This window comes from Mauremys mutica, chromosome 13 (assembly GCF_020497125.1).
Source record: "Mauremys mutica isolate MM-2020 ecotype Southern chromosome 13, ASM2049712v1, whole genome shotgun sequence".
NCBI lineage: Eukaryota > Metazoa > Chordata > Testudines > Geoemydidae > Mauremys > Mauremys mutica.
The window spans coordinates 2,542,024-2,556,791 of NC_059084.1; the positions used below are offsets into that span (position 1 = coordinate 2,542,024).

At 48.5% G+C, this 14,768-nt stretch overlaps 2 protein-coding genes across 12 annotated transcripts in view; one reads left to right on the plus strand and one right to left on the minus strand.

The window, feature by feature from the left end:
• TPX2 (TPX2 microtubule nucleation factor) overlaps window positions 1-3,822 on the minus strand; it is a 28,743-nt gene extending 24,921 nt beyond the window's left edge. For 2 of the 5 annotated variants that reach the window (XM_044986684.1, XM_044986682.1), the window contains exon 1: window positions 3,673-3,818. The gene's annotated coding sequence lies outside the window, so the exon portion shown is untranslated. Of the gene's footprint in view, window positions 1-3,672 lie in introns of all 5 variants that reach the window. The other 3 variants (XM_044986683.1, XM_044986680.1, XM_044986681.1) reach the window with 2 other exon arrangements.
• A 183-nt stretch (window positions 3,823-4,005) lies between these two features.
• Window positions 4,006-14,768, plus strand: part of BCL2L1 (BCL2 like 1) — a 34,815-nt gene continuing 24,052 nt past the window's right edge. The window contains exons 1-3 of one of the 7 annotated variants that reach the window (XM_044985424.1): window positions 4,006-4,043; window positions 9,696-9,764; window positions 11,411-11,471. In XM_044985424.1, coding sequence (XP_044841359.1) covers window positions 4,021-4,043; window positions 9,696-9,764; window positions 11,411-11,471 — 153 coding nt within the window. In that variant the 5' untranslated portion in view covers window positions 4,006-4,020. The other 6 variants (XM_044985420.1, XM_044985421.1, XM_044985418.1 and 3 more) reach the window with 6 other exon arrangements.

Genomic DNA, 14,768 nt, shown 5'->3' on the forward strand with positions numbered 1-14,768 from the left:
CACTCTGGCTCTGCTCAGCTAGTTGACCAACATATGCTGCATTTGTGAAGGATGAACATGGTTAGTTACAGAACTGCACTTCATAGAGTACATAAAGGACAAGAGTTTAAGTGGTCAGTTTCTGTTCAGACTAAGGGCTTTTCTATGCACGGAGTTACTCCTGAATAATTATGTGTTGACACTCTTATTCCAGAATAAGGGTGCTTTGGAGTAAGATAAACTGGAACGAGGCACTCTTACTCTGGAATAAGAGGCCACAATTATTCAGGAGGAACTCTTGGGCTTTAAAATTTACAACCAAACCTAATCCAAAATCGTTTTCAAGCATAGACAAGCCCTAAAAATCAACCAGAGATCGACCCAACTTTCCAAAGAACTAATGAATTCCATATAACACGAGCATGTAAGTACAAAATTAGAAAGGCCAAGGGACAAAACAAGATCAAACAAGAAAATATTCTACAAATACATTAGAAGCAAAAGGAAGACCAAGGACAGAGTAGGCCCATTACTCGGTGAGGAGCGGGGAGAAAGAACAACAGAAAATGTGACTTCTTTGTTTTGGTTTTCACCAAGAAGCTTGATGGTGATTGGACGTCTAACATAGTGAATGCCAGTGAAAATGAGGTAGGATCAGAGGCTAAAATAGGGAAAAAACAAGTTAAAAGTTACTTAGACAAGTTAGATGTCTTCAAGTCCCCTAGAATACTCAAGGACCTGACTGACTGAGGAGATACCTGAGCCATTAGCAATTATCTTTGAAAAGTCATGGAAGATGGGAGACATTCCAGAAGACTGGAAAAGGGCAAATATAGTGCCCATTTATAAAAAGGGAAATAAGGACAACCCAGGGAATTATAGACCAGTCAGCTTAACTTCTGTACCCGGAAAGATAATGGAGCAAATAATTAAGCAATCAATAAAACTCATGGATTTTCTGAGGAAACTACAATGCATTGGTGACCTTCCAGAAAACACCATCCTAGCCACCATGGATGTAGAGGCTCTCTACACAAACATCCCACACACAGATGGAATACAAGCTGTCAGGAACAGTATCCCTGATGATGCCACAGCACAACTGGTTGCTGAGCTCTGTGCCTTTTTCCTCACACACAACTATTTCAAATTTGATGACAATATACATCTCCAGATCAGTGGCACCGCTATGGGCACCCGCATGGCCCCACAATATGCCAATTTTATGGCCGACCTAGAACAACGCATCCTCAGCTCCCATCCACTCACACCCCTTCTCTACCTACGCTACATTGAGGACATCTTCATCATCTGGACCCATGGGAAGGAGACTAGAAAAATTCCACCACGATTTCAACAGCTTCCACCCCACCATCAACCTCAGCCTGGACCAATCTACACGGGAGACCCACTTCCTAGACACCACGGTGCAAATAAGTGATGGTCACATTAACACCACCCTATACCGAAAACCTACCGACCGCTATGCCTACCTTCATGCCTCCAGCTTCCATCCCGGGCACACCACAAGATCCATTGTCTACAGCCAAGCACTGAGGTACAACCGCATCTGCTCTAACCCCTCAGACAGAGGCCAACACCTACAAAATCTCCAAGCATTCTCAAAACTACAGTACCCGCACGAGGAAATAAGGAAACAGATCAACCGAGCCAGACGTGTCCCCAGAAGCCTTCTACTGCAAGACAAACCCAAGAAAGAAACCAACAGGACTCCACTGGCCATCACATACAGTTGTAGGGATATTAAAAAAGGTTTATATTAAACATGGTTTATATGAGAAATAATTTATTGATTTATTGTTAATTAATACTTTATAATTTAAGGTTTATGTTAGAAGTAAATTTGTGATTCCCAACATTTAGCCTCTAACCTGCAAGCCACCAGCTGTGTCTGTGTAAAGCCTGCTCAAAGAGATACTTGGTATAAAACTTGTTAAGCTCAAAGAAATACTTTGTATAAAATACTTTGTATAAAACTTGTTAATTATCTCTAAGTAAGCCAAAACAGTAGCTGTTATAGTGTATAGATAGAGACCCCCACCCTCTGTAAGTTTTCATCTCACTTTATCTTTGCTTGTTAAAAGACAGGGAGTCTCACATAAATTGGTAACACCCCAAAAAGTAAAGAGACAGTGAAATAGATGTGATTAAGATAGAGAATGTATGTGAATGAATGGTTAGGGAGTCACCAGCCTGAAGAATTCAGTGTCGGCTGAAGAAGGTGTCAAGTGGGATCAACCAGATGACCCCCGCCCCGGAGGGCAAACTGGAATCCACCCACCACACCTCAAAGGAAGGAAAAACAAAACATCTAATAAAATGGAGCCAGCCACCTGCTGATTGATTTAGCAACAGCAAAATGAAGCAACTCTCACAAACTGACATAGGAATAAATTCCTATAAAACTCGGCTCCATCCTCATGACCAAGATACCTGGCCAGTAACTTGGCATGAGCAACATCTAGGCTGGTAACTATAACATCTATACAGAACCTGAATGAATGATTGTGTGAATAAATATATGTGTGTGTGTGTGTGTGTCTGTGTGTGTATAAGGAATAAGTAGTGATAGAAATAAGTAGGAAAACAACGTTGTTTGCTTTTGTCTTTTACTGTCTTTTGTTTTGTTATGGTATTTACAATAAATGTGGCACCTTTGCCTTATCCCTCTTAATAAGATCCGGCTGGTTTTTATTATATTGGTATAACACAGTCCCCAGCTAAAACCCCTCCAACGCATCATCAGGGATCTACAACCCATCCTGGACAATGATCCCACACTTTCACAGGCCTTGGGTGGCAGGCCAGTCCTCGCCCACAGACAACCTGCCAACCTGAAGCATATTCTAACCAGTAACTGCACACCGCACCATAGTAACTCTACCTCAGGAACCAATCACCAGCGACACCATCACAGGACCTAACCAGATCAGCCACACCATCACCGGTTCATTCACCTGCACGTCCACCAATGTAATATACGCCATCATATGCCAGCAATGCCCCTCTGCTATGTACAAGAATATGGTCTGGGATATACACCGTAATATGCTTAAAACTGCCTTCTCCAAACAAGGATATCCCACCAAATAAGTAGATAGCCTCATAAAATTGGCTACCATGACTCCCTGAAAGAACCTGCTTCAATACAGCAAAAACTTCCCAAACCCCTTGCTCTGGCCTTCAAAGCACCCCACCCGCAAACCTCATCAGAAGCCAGCACCCCACCGACCAGGCCACACCAGAGCCTGCCAGAACAGATGCAAAAGCTGCAGCCACATCTCCGCTCCTATGACTATTAACCCCCCACCCCTCCCCCAACACACGTCCCCCATTTTGAGTTGGTCAAAACTTCAGCAAATGTGGCAGCTGAGTCGGGTCAGAGAGACGGGCCCGGAGCAACCCGCCCCGAGCTCCGAGCAACAGGCCCCGAGCTCCGAGCCGGGCACGAAGCTCGGCGGCTGCTCGCCCCCGCCCCAGGCACCAGCGGGGAGAGGGGCCCGCTCCCGGGAACGGGGGACTCCCACCCCTCCGGCTACAGCCGGGCCCCATGACAGACACCGCCGGGGACCCACTAACGCCCCCCCGCCGGGACGGGCGGGAGAGACCCCAGCCCGCGGGGGGCCAAGGGGCCCCGTTGCTCAGCAGCCAGCCAGGCCCAAACCCACTTACCGCCAACCCCGGCCTCCTTCTGCGCGACCGTCTCCGCTGCACCGCTTCGCTCCGCCGTTAACAATTTTGAACAACGGTCCCTAGTCCAAACTCACCAATCACCACGGGCTGTCGTCCCCATCGAACGTGCCGATTGGACAAGCCGCGGGACGGAGCCGAGTGCCCGGATGAAAACAAAGCCCGCCCTGCTCTCCACGAAACCAACTGCCGTCACGGAGACTTCTGGGACATGTAGTCTCTAGCCTGAGGGCGGCTTGCACGGCAGGTGAGCGTTGAAACCACAACTCCCAGAAGGCACCAGGAGCCGGAGTGCGTAGCCAATCCGAGAAGGAACTTTCAACGTTAGGGATGAAGTGGCCAATCAGCTTTCAGTAAGTAAGGCGCGGTTTGACTACGTTCCAGGGCGGGGGCAATTGGTGTCCTTGGTGGCTGGACTAGTCCATTGTGAATCTGATATAACTATGGAGGTAGGGCACGTAGACTACAGGTGACACTGGCGCTTGGCTTATCCCCATACCAAACCCTTCCCCCAACTCAGTGGGGTGCCACGTCTCCCATCCCCTCCAGCCCCATTGCCTCGACTCAGTGGGTCGAGCCATGTGATCTTCCCCAGCCTAGAGCTAGGGGGTTGTGCCCTTTTCCCTCATCACCTTCCAGGCCAAGGAGTCTCCCTAGTCGGGCACCTCTCAGGATCAGGCCAGCTTTACACCGACACACTTCTCAGCAGGTTTATTTGCATTGTGCAGATGTCTACATAACCCCCATTTTGATTTTTGGTTTGTTCACAAATAGTTTGGGGTTGGCTGAAACTGCATTTATCAGCAGATGGTTTATTTGCTGAAATATTTCCCCTGTCGCTAGCAGTAAAATATGGTATTGCATGCTCCCTGATGACCCTGGTCCCGCTCCGCTCCCGTAAATGGCCAGCATGTCCCTGGGGGAGGGGCAAGGGACTCTGCGCATTGCCCCAGCCTGCAGGCATGCTCCCACAGCTCCCATTGGCTTCAATTCCTGGCCAATCGGAGCTGCGGAGTTGGTGCTCGGGGTGCGGGCAGCACGCAGAGACCCCTGCCCCTCCTCCAGGGGCTGCAGGGATGTGCTGGCCACTTCCGTGGGCAACGCGGGGCCAGGGCAGGCAGAGCCTGCCTTAGCCCTGCTGCACCGCTGGACTTTTAGCACCTAAAATCTCCCAGTTTGGCTTCAGTAGCCTCCAGAAGATAAAGCCCGATTCCAGGAGACTCCTGGCGAAACCAGGAGGTTGGCAACCCTAAGCGTGAGATCAAAACAGCTCGAGCAACCCAGACTTCTTTATTCCATTACCTTAGTTTGCATGCAATCAGACTATTTGACTTTAAAACCTCACCCTGCCGAGAATACGTTACCCTTTAGTCGACTGCTCTTTGCACTGGCCAGGTACAGATAGTCGGTGTAATTCAGGTTTCCTCAGTTCAGGGGGTGTGGGTCAGACGGTCAAAAAGAACAACATCCTAGACCAAGACACGCACATATACCCTCCTGAGGTTCTACACATTTAATCTAATCTGCCTGCCGTGTTTTGAAGCAGGTCAACCAATCAGGTTAGGCCAAATTTAGTGTTATCGCTTTGGCTGTATAATTCATGCTTATTTTCTTGTAGCCAATTGTTGTTTTAGTTTATAAGTTATGCTCAAGGAGATAGCTTACTTCTATATAGCCCACTGTCTCAACTGTGCTTTTCCTTAGTTTTCTAGGTAACTTACCTCTAAATGGGTTATTGGCTTGATTGTGGATGAGGTTATCTTGATGACCTATGCCTAAAGGCCTAGCCCATCAAACCCACATAGGAATCTGTTTTTTGGCTGCAGCATCTCTTAACCACAAGTTCCAAAGGTGGTTTCAATAAGCCGTACCCAGGGGCATGACCTATTATACCATATAGGAGTCAACATAAAATATTGTCTGGCTGTAGGCCAGTTGCAGCTTAATTTTGCAAAACTTGCTTTTTAAAGATAATTTTGCGAAGCTCATTTTATAAAGCTCCCGGAAGTTTTAGGCCTAACACTGGCAATACTGTTGTTCATCTTAAGCTTGACAACACTCTTGCCCAAATTAATCACAACTGCCTATCATTACAGGGGCCAATATGAACATATGTAAGGAACTCACCCAGGAATAAGCACCACTGCAAACCACCCCATCTTTTGCAGCAAACTCCAGGCAGGGGTGCTGGAACTATTTGTACAGTGGGAGTGCTGAGAGCCATTGATCCAAACTATAAGCCCTGTATATGATGGAAACCACTTGGAGCCAGAGAGTGTGGCAGCACCCTAGTTCCAGCACCTGTGACTCCAGGGTGCCAGGCCCTTTCTTGGCCAATACACTGGGGATTAACCTGGAGAGCTCCAGAGCTAAAAACATCAGCTGTTACAGCTTGAGCTACTGTAACTGGGGACTGTAACAACTCATATCCGCTGTAGACAGGCACAAAGGGGAACCTGAAACACACACACTCACCAAGGGGTTACACCATGCACACTTTGACCTGCTTCTGCTAACAGATGGAGAGTAGTATGTACAAAATTTAAAAACCCCTGCAAGACATGAGAAGTAATTCTTCTACTCTATTCCATGCTGATAAGGTCTCAGCTGGAGTAACATGTTGAGTTTTGGGTACCACATTTCAGGAAAGATGTGGACAAATTGGAGAAAGCCCAGATGTGGACAAATTGGAGAAAGCCCAAATTGGATTAAAGGTCTAGAAAACATGACCTATGAGGAAAGAATGAAAAAAATGATTTGTTTAATCTGAAGAAAAAAAGAGGGATGAGGGACATAAGTTTTCAAGTATGTAAAAGGTTGTTACAAAGAGGAGAGTGAAAAATTGTTCTCCTTAACCTCTGAGACAAGAAGCAATAGTTTTAAATTGCAGCAAGCATGGCTTAGGATGGACATTAGGACAAATTGCCTACAGGGAGGTTGTGGACTCTCCAGCAGTGGAGATTTTTAAGAACAAGTTAGATGCCTTAGGGATGGTCTAGTTATTACTCAGTCCTGATGTGAGCCCAGGGGAGAGACTAAATGACCTTGTGAGGTCCCTTCCAGGCCTACCCTTGTGATTCTAGGAAAATACTCCATTGCACCCCCACTTCTTTCTGCCTGGGGAGGGAAAGAGCTGGGACAAACCATACATGTGGGGTGACCAGATGTCCCTGTTTTATCGGGACAGTCCCGATAGTTGGGGCTTTGTCTTACACAGGCACCTACTACCCCCATCCCCTGTCCTGATTGTCACACTTGCTGCCTGGTCAGCCTGCATAGGTGACTGATGCAGCCCTCTGGCTTTTCAGCTGGGAGCCGCTGGCGTTGCCGCACGGTGCCATCTAAGCCCCAGGCATGGGCCTGGATGCCCCATAGGGCTCCTGGCAGGGCTGGCCCACGCAGGATACCCAGCCCCACAGGACAGAGGCTACGCTGTGGGCTGCTATAGGCGTGGCCCAGCCCGACAGCTGCATCGTGACATCCCTGAGCGGACCGGGCGGCGCGGTCCCTTTAAATCTCCACTTCTCCAGGGCGGTCACGCGGGGTCGCCAAAGTCTGCGCTCTGACACGGCCGCCCGTTATGTTGCGCATGCTCACTACTCCTGCGTGCGCAGCCGCACGCTCAGCGAAACACATCTCGCGCATGGGTATTAACGCCCAGGCCTGGCCGGATGTTCCCGTCCCAAGCGTGAGACCCATCCGCGCATGCGTACTCCCCTCTCAGCCCCGCCCAGCCCTGACAAGGAGGCCGTTGGGGGAGGAGGCCGCTGAAGCGGCTCAGGCCCCGCGGGTCCCCAGCGATCTCTGCCCCGGCGTCTTCCTCCGCGGGGGGGGCGGGGAGCAGGGGGTTGGGCTCTTTGCCGGCCTCCGAGGTGAGAGCGGAGTGGGGCAGGCAAGGCGTGAGTGACAACCGGAAGCTGCCAATGGGAGGATGCCTGTTGGTCCCGCCCCTGACCCCCCCAGGGGGCGGGGCCATGGGGAGGGGTAGAGGTGGGGGAGGGGAAAGGAGGAGGGGAGGATCTCCATCTCCATCGCCACAGTGTGTCTCCTCTTCTTCTCCTGCTGTCTGTTCCCCTCCCTCGGCCGGCTCCCAGTGCTGGGGCTCTCCCCAGCAGGGCCTTTGGCTAGGGCGGATCTCAGGTCCTGGGTTACAGCCATTCTCTCATTCACCCCTAAGCCTCTGCATGTGCGTGTCCTCCCCCCCCATCGCACGCGGACAAGGGAACTGGAAGGCAGAACTCCTCAATGGCTTTGCCAAAGCCAAGGGAGTCAGTGCCTGGAAGGCAGGAGTCCTGAGCTTAGCCCATTAGCCCATCCTGCTACTCTTGGCTCAGAAATCACACTGGCTGTTCAGCAAAGAAGCCAATTCCTCTGTGGGCAACCAGCTAAGAGGGAGTTTCTGGTAGCATAGAGCCATCAGCAGCAACTAATTGGTACCTCTCCCACAGCCAGGAAAAAAGAGGGTCCCACAGGAGTGGGTTGCCAGGGTCCCAACAGCCTGCCCTGGATGCTTGTAGGATACTATGAATAAGCTACGATCACTGTGACAAACTTCCAGCTCTCAGCATCAGTGGGTTACATCTGTAAGGTTTTCTTCACAATAAAGGGTGCTGGAACTTTAGCCTCCCTCCTCCAAAAAGTAACAAAGGTTAAGGTAAAAAATTATGCTGATTCACATGCAAGACCTATCAGGAGTCGGTGGCATAGTACTGAGTGAGCTTCATTAATCCCAACAGATCCTACAACAATTAATCATGCCCACTCTACTTTTCAACATATACGTGAGACCCACTGGAAAGTTTATGAAATGCCATGGGTTCTAATTCTGCACCCTCTGCTGATGGCATGCATCCCTCCAAACAGCAAAGAAGTATGAACTCTTGGGTTCTCCTAGATATATGGATTGCAACACTGGCAAGAAAGACCACCTTTTGCCACCTTGCCAGAAGATTGCAGCTGTTTCTTTTGGATGAGTACTTAAAAACTAATCTCAGTTAACTATTGTAAGTCCACCTGGGTCTGAAGATGAATGCGACATAGAAATTCTAGCTTGTGCAGCATGCAGCAGACTTTCTTTAAAGAAAGAAACTGCTAAGGGCTCATCACATGGAGACTTAAAAGAGTCCAGGGGCTCCCAGTTCATTCTAGAATATAAGAACAACCATAATGGGAAAGACCAATAGTCCATCTAGCCCAATAGCCTATCTTCTCACAATGCCCACTGCCAGATTCTTCAGAAGAAATTAACAGCAGGGCAATTAACACGCAATCCAATTCCTGTCATCCAGTCCCAGCTTCTAGCAGTCAGAGGTTTAGGGACACCCTGACCACCTTGGTTAATAGCCATTGGTGGCCTTATCCTCCAGGAATTTATCTAAATTATTTGTTTTAACCCAACTAATAATTCAGATAGGTGAATAACAATTTTTGCTTTTAAGGAACAGTACACACTAGATCTTGATTATCTTGGAAATCACCTTCACATCTGTGACCCTGTGAAACAGATGTGCTCCAAGCCAAGTGAATGCTCTGGCTGACAGAGTCTAGATGAAATTTGCAAGACAAAGCCTTCTCAACACACAGTTCTCAACTGGAGCTCCTCAGGAGAGGATATAAGAACTAGCCCAAGCCTGTTTGCTTTCAGAGGGTGATTTTAAAAGCTTCTAGCGCTGATGAAGGCAGGAGAATGAATTTAAAAACAAAACAACAATAAAAAACCTAGGACCTCTATGTAAGGTGTCTGAGCAAAATATATTTGGCATGTAGATGTTGTGTTGAGGGAATGCCTGAGAGAGAGGGCAGCAGCGGGAGGGGACTCTTGCTATGTATAGAGTTCCAAAGATCTGGGGGCTGGAAAGGGGGTGGGGCAAGGGAAGTGTTAAAGAAGACTAGTGGGGGAGGGACATGAGGGATGGGGAGCAGGGCAGCTCAATGCATCTTGTTGTGGGAGGGTCAGGGAGCAGCCTACTGCGTGCTGAGTCAGTGGCTGTCTTTCTCCTCTGCAGCTGGTCCGACAGGGGCGGTGAACTGAGATTTCCCAGGCCGGAGCTTTCTCCCAGCAGCTACTCTAGAGGGTAAGTAGAAACATGCATGTGTGTTCTCTCTCCAACCCATATTCTGATAGGGAGCCTATGTATCCTGTCTATTGTTACAAATCCTTGTGGTTTAGGTGAGGCCACCCTATGCTGCTTCCCCTTGTAGGACCTAGGGGAGGGTGGAAATGGGGAAGAGAGACGCTGCTCCTAGTAAAATCATAGAACTGAATACAGTAAAATGCTTTTAATAAAGAGTATTGAGATGAAGGTAACTTCAGTCAATGACTGAACTACCTGGTGATTTCTCTGTGGAACAATAAGGTTTCTTAATACAACTGGTTACAGAAAGCTCTGAATATTTAGAATAATAGAAAACCCTGGCCCTCTTTCCCTGATAGATGACGACTGTATTTGTGATGGTAAGACATTGAAAAAGAATGTATCTGGGGCACATTTCTGTAGGGTTATTTCTGTCCTTATATTACTCTAGGGTTCTCTGGTAATATTACAGGGTTTCCCTCAAAATTCAATGGTGCTAAGTCTCGCTCGTTCCTTTTACCTGGAAAACTACCTCTGCAATGATTAACTACATCAGAAGTAATACAGCATAGATTTAATGTGCTTCCAGTCTTTGCTTGCTTTTCATGGGCACTCTGAAACTATTATGTGACTTCCTCTCCCAACTTTTGCTAACAAAGTAGGGTTCAGGGTGTGAACCTATAACTGGGATTCCAGTAAAACACATAAGGGGTCCGTTATAGGATCTCCTAAGGATGTAGTGGCACCCAAATCCAGCAAAGAGGAACTGTGCAGCTTCAAAGCACCTGGAAGCTGGTGAAACTCAACCCAGGGCTAATCCTCTCTGGAATGGAAAAAGGAAAATGATGCTGTAAAGCTTAAAACAACTCCCCTGTGCAGGCTGGCAGCTGCTATTGTTCTAGGCTGAGCCTCTCTAATTGTTGGAAAATGTTACTTGACAGGAGTGAGAGAGGGCTGCATTGTTCCTTCAGTGCACAAGCAAATATTTCAAGGGACCTCACCCAGTACTACGGGTCCCTTTAAAAAAAAAACCAGGAAGAGCTTTGATCTTCTCTGGGAGGCGGGGAGGAAGGGGGCGTGAGGGAGGGAGGGCTCTTTGCGTTACTGCAGCAGAGCAGAGCTGCATGCACCACTCAATCAAGGTAATGGAGGAACAGGCAGAGGGTGAGCTCTCGGGGCTCCAAAGCCTCTTTCTTTGCTTTCAAATTTCCAGCCTGCAGTGTCGCATGATCACTTCTGCAAGAGCTGCTTTTTCTTCTGCGGCTAGATTTGAGACTAGCGGCAGTGGCTGGCTGGGCACTGAGCCCTTGTTGACCTTTTGCAGAGGTGTAGAAACCCCTCAACCTTCTGCGTAGCTACATGACAAAAGAGCTTTCAGGCTTTCTCTCATTCATGTAGAGGTGGCTGAACTGATTGCATTTCATGTGCATGTGATTTGTGGCTGTTTCAGAAGCAAGTCCAAGGGTTTTCAGCCTAGTTCTCATAGAAATTGATGGTTTTCCAGCAGTTTTCTGAGGTTCTGCCTAACGTACAGCTGCAAAAACACTTGAGGGTTTCAGTTTAGGAAGAAGCTACTGATGTTAATGCCTCAACAGTGAGTATAATGTTGTATTAACAGTTTATTTGCCTCTCTTTTCCCTCTAAAGATTGTCTGCTCAGGGTTCAGATGTTTGCCTTGACTCCAGAGGAGAGCAGAGTCTGGACCTGGTAAGCACCTTGGTCAGCTTGTGTTCTGGACCATGGACTCCATGAGAATCCCCCTAATGTGAAAATGTCGAACACTAACAGGGAATTAGTGATTGACTTTCTCTCCTACAAGCTATCTCAGAGGGGATACAGCTGGAGTCGGTTCGAGGGGGAGGATGAGATCAGGACTGATTCTGCAGAAGAGGCTGAGATGGCAAGTGTCCCTAATGGGAGTCCATCCTGGCATCCAGGTGCCAGCCACATAGTGAACGGGGCTGCTGGGCACAGTAACAGCCTTGAAGCCCATGAAAGGGTTCCAGCAACTGGAGTGAGGGACGCGCTGAGAGAGGCAGGAGATGAGTTTGAATTGAGGTATCGGAGGGCTTTCAGTGACCTCACTTCCCAACTCCACATCACCCCTGGCACGGCATACCAGAGCTTTGAGCAGGTAGTGAATGAACTCTTCCGGGACGGAGTGAACTGGGGGCGCATTGTGGCTTTTTTCTCCTTTGGAGGAGCCCTGTGTGTGGAGAGTGTCGACAAGGAGATGCAGGTGTTGGTTGGACGCATCGTCTCATGGATGACCACTTACCTGACTGACCACCTAGATCCCTGGATCCAAGAGAATGGCGGTTGGGTAAGAACATGTCTCACTTCCAAGGGGACCGCGCTCCCCACTCAGCTATAGTACAAGTCTGATCAAAATGTAACTGGCTGAACGCCTTGTGCATGCTAGTAATTGTCCTAGATGTCCATAGTGAAACAAATGCAACTGGAATGGGCCTTTCCCTGCACATTCTTAGCAGTTTGCCACAAGGGGTCACTCCATTGTGGCAGAGCCCACCAACCAGGCTTGTCTGAATCCCTCTTTCTTCTCAGCCTCCTTGGATGTTGGAGGAACCCTTTAGGCAGCCCCCATAATCCAGGCTGGCTCTTGAGATGGAAGCCCTTGTTCCTTAGCATGTCGGACAGTGGTCAGGAACACAGCTCAGGACTGAACCTTCCTTCCACCTTTGTTAATGCAATGACCCTAAAATGCCGGGGGTGGGCTTTGCGACCAAGTGGGATGGATGATATGCTAGCTCTCCACCTCTGGAGATAAGAATTCACCTTCTGATTTGCTCACAAATAAAGTAGCCCTTCTTCCCCTGGGTATCTGTCCTCCATGTAGTCTGAAAATTAAGGTGCATGGCTAAAACTGTGTAAAGAGAGCCAACCAAAACTCCTCCTGCTGTATACCTGGCTCCCATCACAGCTTTCCCCCTGCTCTCCTGAGCACCAAACTTGCGTAGCCTTTTAATGAGTTTGTGTTAACATGAGTAGGTGTTTTCCCACTGAAGTCCACAGTCTATTCTGCTCATCACCAGATGGCTTGCACTGTGGAACTTGTTAGGTTCAGGGGATTTTGCCAATGGGAGATGATTGGCCTAGTTTATGCCTTCTTTTAACTCCTGCATTTGTGCTAGTGCTGGCTGGACAGGGGGGCAGTTCCAGCTACTAAAATAATGAGGAGTCCGGTGGCATCTTAAAGACTAGCAGATTTATTTGAGCATAAGCTTTTGTGGGTAAAAAAAACACTTCTTCAGCTACTGGCATTTAAGCACTGGAGTATTGTTTCCCTTGCCCATTGATGAGCTGTGGTTTTGAAAATTGTGTTCACCTTCGCAGCCACAATCAGTATCCCACCACCCTGAAAGCTAGAGGAGACTTGAGGAGGTGCTGGGGAGTATGGAGACAAGATTCTTTCAGCCCCGCCTTGCTCTGCACCTGCTCCTGGCACAGGTGAATTTGATCTGCCTCTTGGAGCTCAGGGAAGGCCAGCATTGGATCCAGGATAAAGTAAAGGAGTGGAGGCAGAAGGGAGGATGTGGAGCCCAGGAATGCTTGGAATGCAGTTGTCCTGGGGCACTGCCTGGGGTGTGGCTACCCAAACAGATTGAATTTGGTTTCATGTTAATAACCAGGATTCTCTTTGACCATCTCAGCAGGCTGTCTCTGGCCTTGTAGATCACCCTAGCAGTAGCTGAATGCTGGGTTTCATCCCTCTCCTCTCCAGCTTTGTCTTTTAAAAACAGAGATTAGTCCTGGAATTGGGTGATCAACTGGAGGTTTCAGTCTCTGTGGCTGTTGCTGCTGGTGACGATTGGGTTGTGTCCTGGAGACCTAGGCGATAATGCAATCTGATTTTGTAAATGAACTCCCTGGGAGATTTAGATTAAATCACTGATAGAAAGTCACTGGTCTCTGCTTGTTGGGAATGCAATCCCCTCCCCCACCCCAACCGAGTATCACAGTGTGCTTCCTTTTTGTCTGAGCACAAATTCATTGTTTGAAACAAATATTTGCTCAGCAGATTGCATGAGGGGCAGGATTCCTCTGTCTGACACACCCACTGGCTCCTGCTCTTAAGATGGCTATTAGCCATTTTTTTTGCCAGACAGAGAAGCAGCTTTGCTCCGTGCTGGTATCCCTGATTGTGATTCTAGCTGCCTTGGCTGGCTTGTATTGTTAGTTCGGCCGGCTTGCAACAGTGTGACACAGCCATTGGTGCTGGGAGGCCATGCAAATACCCATGATGCCCAAAGAGAAGGTCTGGGCTGTTTCTGTAGGTTCATCTACACTGACAGCTGTAGAAAAGATGTGGGGGAATCTACTGTGCGGGTCCATTACAGGGGCTTCGAACCAGACACCAGACTGGAGCTTTGATAGCTTTAGTAGTGGTGCTTCTGGCCTTGTTAGCACTAGGCCTCCCACCCCCCCAGATTTCCCAATCTTGTTCCCCTTGTTCAGCTTTGCTGCTGCTAACAATGGTGCTAATGTTAATAGTGCATCACAACCCCATAGGGGTGGAGGGTTATGGATATCTTCTGTTTCATCTTCCCCCTGCTTCTAGGTGCAGAGAGAAACCATTGGCCTCTTCCTAGCTAGTTCTGCCATGAGCCTTTACCCAGTGAGTGCTCCTCCTGGCCCAATGATGGAGTAATCTCTCTGTCACTGTCCTCTTTGCACAGGATTACTGCTCACCTACAGTGTGTATGGTACATGCTGAGCAGCTCTTGCCTGGCCCATTCACAAAAAATTGCCATAGCCAAGTCTGAAACAGAGGAATGCAAGTTCTGGCTGGCCTGCTCCTGATATGTATCAAAATAGTTTGTTTTCCAGAGTATGGCAGCATTTCACTGCCTGCCAATCCCTGAGAGAGTAGCTCCAGACAGTCTTTTTGGGTAAGAATTCCTGCTTTCCTGAGGCTGGTGAAAATGAGAGCTGCTGTGGTGCTTGGGATGGAGGGCCAGGATGCCATTATCAGAGAGAAATCCT